Raw genomic sequence first — 7,525 nt, forward strand, 5'->3', positions numbered from 1 at the left:
CCATCCGGCAGTGAAGACGGTGGGAAAGGTTTGTTTGTGTAATTGTGTTTTCTGCCACCAGAGGGAGTCTCACCGACCCGCTGCCCCTGAATGCCATCAGGCAGGCTGAGGGGCACCATCAGAGGGGCGGAGCCAGGAAACCACGTGATGACAGCATGATGTGTGTGTGTTCCAGGTGTTCTGAGCTAAATCTGCTCAGTGTGTGTCAGCAGCTTCTGAAACATCACCGTCATGTCTCACTTTGGGCTGAAATGAACTTCAGCAGCAGCAGAGGAGGCTCTGACCATGGGCTGCTTCCTGCTGACTGCAAAGGCTCATGGGAACTTAGTCATTAGATTATCAGTGTTGTCATCATTGCTTTAGCTTCAGTTTGGCCTTTAATTTAAAGCACTTCTGTGGCCACCAACAGTTTCCTGAGGGAGGTTCCTGTGGATGAAGCTGTGCTGTTTTCCTCTTGTGGCAGAAAAGTGACAAAAACAACCTTCAACCCTGAGAAAAACCAGCTGCAGTCTTTTGCTGTTTGGCCTCACAGCTCATAGAAAGATAGAAAAACATGATATCTGACACGACTTTCCTCTCAGGGAGGGAACGCTCCCTGTTCCATGCTGAGGAACATGGAAATAAATACACAACACACAGAGTTACAAGTGCAATCATTTATTGGCAAAACAACAGCAACAAAGTGCAAAAATAATGAGTACATTTGAACATTTACAGAAACATTTATTCTTATTTTAACACTAATGCAGCAACAAGCCTAAAGAACCTGAAAAAGTCTTTAAAACAGCCTTCAGTTATTTTATGAACCTCATCTTTAGCTTGAGGTGAACTGATGGTTGGATGAAGTCTGAGGTCATCAGTGTGTTCATCACATGATCACAGCACAGCTGGCTTACACAGAGATTTTGGTTTTAGTAGTTTAACTTCATGAAGTTATTAAGTAATTTAATCCAGAAATGATCAAAAGAAACAACGAAAATAAAAAGGTTTCATCATCAAAGTGTTAGATCTGTTGGATTGAATAATTCAGTGTTTAACTACAATTTAAATAGAAATTCCAGTTAAAATGAACATTATATTCTTTGATAGAAATCTAATTACAGTGAAAATATTCTTTCATTTCTGAATAACAGTTTTACATGTTTGCAGACTTCTTCCACATTTCAGATCAAATTCACTTTACTGAAAATGTTTCAACTTCCTGATGTTTTCTGATCATTCCAAACTGCATGTTTATTGCCCCTCTGAGCGATGCCTCTGCTGCTTTGTCTTGCTTTCTTGGCACTTTTTACCTGAGACTGATGACCACAGACACTATCTTTTAGTCTTCCAACATGTTTCCTGTGAGACAGCTTTGCTCATCAACTGTCTCTGGTTTGTTCAGCTGCTGGGTGTTCTGTCTCATGCTCTGTATCTCAATAAAGTCTCCGACTTGTTGGTTTCAAACTTTGACGACTGAGAAAAATTGAGTGGAACCTGGAAAAGGCTTGAACTCAGTCCCTATGAAAAGAAAATGAAAAGAGAGAGTTTAGGATTCAAGCTTTCAGTGTGTGTAGTTGATCCATATAGTTGTCTTATCCACCAGTGACCTCACATTTCCCCTGATGATCGAGAGAAGAAATGCTTTAAACTTCCTCCTCCTTTTCCTCCAGTTTGTTCCTGCTCTGCATCCTAGACGTCTCCTCTTCAGCTCATCCAGGTTTGGGGTATTTTTCCAGCCATTTCTCGGGATTCTGTGACACTCAGTTAGCTGCACCTACAGGTGAAAAACTTTCCCGTTGCTACGGTTACGCATCATAACAGATGTGAAAAACTACCAGAGTGACCAGCAGAGGTGCTTCCAGCAGCATCCACACCAGCTCAGAAACATGTTTCAGAAGTCTCTGTTTTCACACAGAAAATCTGAAGAAGATGCAAAGAATTCTGGGATAATGGTGCTGACCTGGTTCTGTTCCACCTGAACCCAAAACATTTCATCCGGAGCCAAAAGCTTCCATCCAATATGTATCATCAATATACATTTCTAAATAACTAAAGCTGACATATAAGTTTATTATTTTATTTTTTTAACTAGAATTATATTACGGTGGAATTCTGCAGTTAAAGAAAGAGGAAAACCTCCATTTAACCAGGAGTTACAGCAGATTAAATCTATAAGTTAGTGTAAATATAAATATATATGGCGAAAAACACTAACTTCATGGTGGCACTGGAGGAAACTCAGGTATTCTGCAGAAGCAAAGGAGTTCATCCCCTTCAGATCATGAATATCTGACGTTGATTCCTGCTTTTAAAAGAATCAATGAGAAATCCCCAGTGAGACGACACTGCCACCAGGAGGTCAGATTGGAACATTACACTATTGTTTGGATCCAGCACTGTGTTCTTCAACAACCTTCAGTTTTACAGATCATTACGGAGGTTGAAAAAGTAAGTTTCAACCCAAAGTTTGGACTAAAATGCGTTCACACGTCTGATTCCAACACAACAGACATTTGAAAGAGTTTCACAGCTTGAAGTTGAGCCTCGTGCCCTTTTAGTGTTGGAACAGCCTTAACTTTCAGCTTCAGTCATCAGCATCATACAGCTGTCTGGGAAGTACAGGGAACAACTCCAAACCTTTTTCAGACTGCGTTAAAGATTTCTGGGTCTTTGGGGAAGATGATAAGGGTCAACTTTCCCTCGTAACCAAACACACATTTTCTTCAAAAATATCTGTGTAGCAAGAAGATGAAAAGCATGAGAAAAGTTAACATCTGCCCTTTAATGAAATGCAGAACAATGAAATACAGACGAGTGTAAAGCTCGACTTCACATCAAACTGAAATGATATATTGCTTCTTCAGATGTTTACAGAAATACCATCAACTCACAATTGATGCCATGCCATTGAACGTCGGGAGATCCGTCCCCAGTTAAAGCAATCCCAACAAATTATAAAGCACTTTCAATGGTTCTTCAAACATGTGCTCCCCACAGAACATTCAGAACTAAAGTCCTGACAAGAGAAGGTGGTAATCCACAAAGAAGATTTTTAATCTGAACAAAGGCAAGGCTTCTGATTGGTAGTTCCTGTTGCTGCTCCCAGGTGAATGTTTGCTTATCTGCCGTAAAAATTGTTGTTGATTTAAGCCAATCATTTCTCTGCAGTGTGACTACGTTGGTGTTTCTTTAGACTATCTAATCTAGTGAAAGCTGCCCCACACTGACCACAGCTGAAAGGTTTCTCTCCTGTGTGACTACGTTGGTGTCTCTTTAGATGAGATAATTGACTGAAAGCTGCCCCACACTGACCACAGCTGAAAGGTTTCTCTCCTGAGTGACTACGTTGGTGTCTCTTTAGATCAGATAATGCAGTGAAAGCTGCCCCACACTGACCACAGCTGAAAGGTTTCTCTCCTGAGTGACTACGTTGGTGTTTCTTTAGATTAGATAATTGAGTGAAAGCTGCCCCACACTGACCACAGATGAAAGGTTTCTCTCCTGAGTGACTACGTTGGTGTTTCTTTAGACTACCTAATTGAGTGAAAGCTGCCCCACACTGACCACAGATGAAAGGTTTCTCTCCTGTGTGAATACGTTGGTGTTTCTTTAGACTACCTAATTGAGTGAACGCTGCCCCACACTGACCACAGCTGTATGGTTTCTCTCCTGTGTGAATGCGTTGGTGTTTCTTTAGACTACCTAATTCAGTGAAAGCTGCCCCACACTGACCACAGATGAAAGGTTTCACTCCTGAGTGAATACGTTGGTGTGTCTTTAGATGACCTAATTGAGTAAAAGCTGCCCCACACTGACCACAGATGAAAGGTTTCTCTCCTGAGTGAATACGTTGGTGTGTCTTTAGATGACCTAATTGAGTAAAAGCTGCCCCACACTGACCACAGATGAAAGGTTTATCTCCTGTGTGAATACGTTGGTGTTTCTTTAGACTACCTAATTGAGTGAAAGCTGCCCCACACTGACCACAGCTGTATGGCTTCTCTCCAGTATGAATTCTCTGATGATTCCTCAGATATGATCGTTTGATAACTTTCCCACAGTCCTTACAGCAGTGCCATCTGGATCCCTCTTGGGCTCTACGTTTCTGCAATGACAGAGAGGAAGAAGACTTAGATCCTTTTGAAGTTCACACAAAAGATTTCCCTAAGCTAACCTACGCTAACCAACATATTCTAACTGGAGCTGGACAGACCGAGCCACACAGGTCTCAATATCTCAGATCAAACGTGAACGCTGAGGGTGCGTTTATAAGTGCCCTCAGCTATCAGCACTGTGCTCTGATGTGTTCTACACACGTTCAGCTTTTTAAGCAGTAAACTCTTGCTTTTTGCTCTTTTACTAATTATTTTTGTCACGATGAAACTCTGAATAGGAACTTGAGCTATGTGTTTTATGATTATCGTCAGACAATCTTAAATCACTGAAACTCGAAGAAGGAAATCATCCTACTCGCTGATTTTAATATCAACTGGGACATCAAGTCAGGAAAAAAATTAAACAGCTGATGGATGAGTACAGTTTGAGACAAACCATAAAAGGTGCGACAAGAATAACTAATACGTCAAATACAACAATTGATCTAATATTTACTAATAATCCTGAAAGAATCTCTAAGACTTTTAATCTATTATCAGGCCTGTCAGATCACAATTTTATCTTGTGCTCATGGAAAATTAAGAGGAAGCATTTAATGGCATCCACCAGAGGTCACCAGTTCTACTTCATACCCAAAAGCCAGCAACAATTCCTGAATGAGGAAATCCAAAACCTAGAAGGTCTAATATTCTGGAAAATAACGACATTGAGGCTCGCTCAGATAACTTTATTAAATAAGTCAATGATATTATAACGATTCACATAATAAAAAAAAAGGTGAATCCAAGCAACATAGAATCAATCTGCCCTGGTTGAACAATGAAATTATTAAATGAATGAAAAATAGAAATAAAGTCTTAAAGGGATAGTTCGCCTCTTTTGACATGAAGCTGTATGACATCCCATATTAGCAATATCATTTATGAACATTGACGTACCCGCTGCTGCGTCCAGTGAGCCGAATTCCAGCCGAAGAACAGATCGAGCACTCCCTAGCCACCTAGCGATAGCTGCACCTGTTACGGTGTTTACTGCTCGATCTCCTCTTCGGTCTGCACAGTTTTACATTGGACGCATTGATATCAAGGGAGGCAAAAATAGCGCCAAGCGAAGTGAGGTCTGACTTTTTCCTGAACAATGATTTTGTGATGCAAATGTACTCTTTTGAACGGATATTTTTTTGAGAAGCAAAACGCTTTTTTTTTGTGCCCCCAGCCAACTAGGCAGACTAGCTTCGTGGACCCCAAAACTCAGCTGGAATACGGCTCACAGGACGCAGCAGAGGGTAAGTCAATGTTCATAAATGATATTGCTAATATGGGATGTCATACAGCTTCATGTCAAAATCCCTTTAAGGATTACCCGTAAGGTGAAAGCAGATTCTATATTGAGGCCATAAATGGGGCAAATGGTAATTAAAAGCTTACTAGTTCTTACTAGTGACCTTTTAAAGACCAATAAACAGGCTCTTGCTGACCCAGTTGTAAATCTATCCATAAAACAGGAACGGTACCATCGACATGGAAGATTGCTCGGGTCACCCCCGTCTTTAAGGCCGACAAAATCTATCCACCCATAAGTATTTTACCTAGAATTTCCAAAGTAGCGGAGAAATGGGTTCCCACAGAACTGACTGAACACTGAAATAATGGCCATGCCAGTCTTCATCCAATGCAGTTTCGTTTTAGGAAATTCCATTCAGCAGAGACAGCTGCCTGTTATTTCCTAGAAAACTTAAAGAGCTTGTTGGATCAGGGTGGCTTTGTAGCTGCTGTATTTATTCATTTAAAGCGTACTTTTGATACCATTAATCATGATGTGCTTATTGCTAAATCTGCTCATTTCAACTTTTCAAAATAGTGCCCTCTGCTGGATGAAATCATACCTGTCGCACAAGAAACAGGCAGTTCAAATTGGTGATTCGCCATCTTCATACCTCACTTCTTCTGCTGGAGTAAACACAGGGCTCAATATTGGGTCCTGTTTTATTCAGCCTAAATGTCCATAACTTACCTAATGTCTGTAGAAATATAAAGATGCAACCATATGCTGACGACACTGTATTATACTGTCATGCCAATTCAATTCAAGAAGCTGCTGCAATTCTCTCAGGAGCCACGGTGCCAGTGTCCTATTGGCTCCAAAACTGTTGTTTACATTTGAATAAAAAATAAACAGTCTGTATGTTTTACTCCCGGCAGCCAACAGAGGGACAGCAACCATCAGTCATGGTGGATGAGGAGACACTTGATGTGGTTGAACACTTTAAGTACCTCAGGGTAATCTTTGATACTAATCTTAATGTTGTGTTCACTCCTTTCATTCTTCCCGGGAGGTTGTATATTTTGTTTAGATCGCATCGATTTGGGTCTTGATGAAAACCGGAAGTGATGTAGTTAAGAAAATAAAAACGGGATAAAACGGGAACTTCTTTGCCGTCATTAAATGAAGCATACCAATGACATGAAACTCAATACTTTGACTTACATTCTGATACATTGCCCAACGCGGCAAGTTCATTTTGAACGTTGTAAACAATGGGGAAATGTGTTTTTTCTGCATGGGCTGTTTGGCAGATTAGCATTAAGTTATTGAAATATACTAGCGGTTTCTAAGGGTTTTGTATGTTAGCGGATAGTTAGCGAAATGCTAGCACTTGTTTCGTTCACCAAACAGATTGAGGATGATGTGTTCAAAGGGAAATTATATGTGGCTTATAATGTTGTAAAATGTGAGTTAACGCCAGCTCAACTTTGGCTGTGATATGTTCATATGTTTTACTGTGAAGCTTTAAAATGTATGGTTTAAAATTTGTGTGTATTTGAATGCTAAAAAAATGCTAAATATTGCAAATGTACTGTATTTGTTTACAGTTTAAGTTTTGAGTTGAGGCTGGTTTATTTGTTATTCCAGAAGAGCAAACAACATGGTCTCTCTCGCACTGGTAAAAAACCATATGCCCATCACCCAGGTGCCTACACAGATCACCACCTACTTCCTACCTATATACAGGTGTGCCTATACCTATTACTGCCCCCAAGTGTTCAAATCATATGAGTAAATAAATCAAAGAAAAAGACTAAACCTATAAAGCAAAGCAATTAACTAAACAAATAACTACACAATAATATTAGCAAAATATCAATAATTAATGTGAGCAAAATAATAATGAAAACAATAAACAAATTAACCATTAAATTTACCATGACTCAAAAAGAAAAAATAGTATAGCTCCAACAACTACCATATGTTATTCGTAACATAAAGTTAAACACGAGTGGCAACCATGTCTGAAGCCAAAGATTCTGCAGGAGAAAAGGACCTTACAACACTGAAAAGGAGGCGAGGACAAGCTAAAGCAGCTGTAACCAAGATGATAATGGCCGTGAATGTAAAAATCCGAGAAAACAAACCTGAAGAGTTGAAA

At 40.0% G+C, this 7,525-nt stretch overlaps 1 protein-coding gene across 1 annotated transcript; it reads right to left on the bottom strand.

Moving 5' to 3' along the window:
• Positions 1 to 3,136: 3,136 nt before the first annotated feature.
• On the bottom strand, positions 3,137 to 5,620 carry LOC142369457 (uncharacterized). The gene is made up of 2 exons (XM_075451811.1): positions 5,612 to 5,620; positions 3,137 to 4,087 (listed from the first exon to the last, which is right to left on the bottom strand). The coding sequence occupies exons 1-2, from the start codon at positions 5,618 to 5,620 to the stop codon at positions 3,137 to 3,139; spliced, it is 960 nt and encodes a 319-aa protein (XP_075307926.1).
• Positions 5,621 to 7,525: the final 1,905 nt, after the last annotated feature.

Source organism: Odontesthes bonariensis, chromosome 19, assembly GCF_027942865.1.
Source record: "Odontesthes bonariensis isolate fOdoBon6 chromosome 19, fOdoBon6.hap1, whole genome shotgun sequence".
Lineage (NCBI taxonomy): Eukaryota > Metazoa > Chordata > Actinopteri > Atheriniformes > Atherinopsidae > Odontesthes > Odontesthes bonariensis.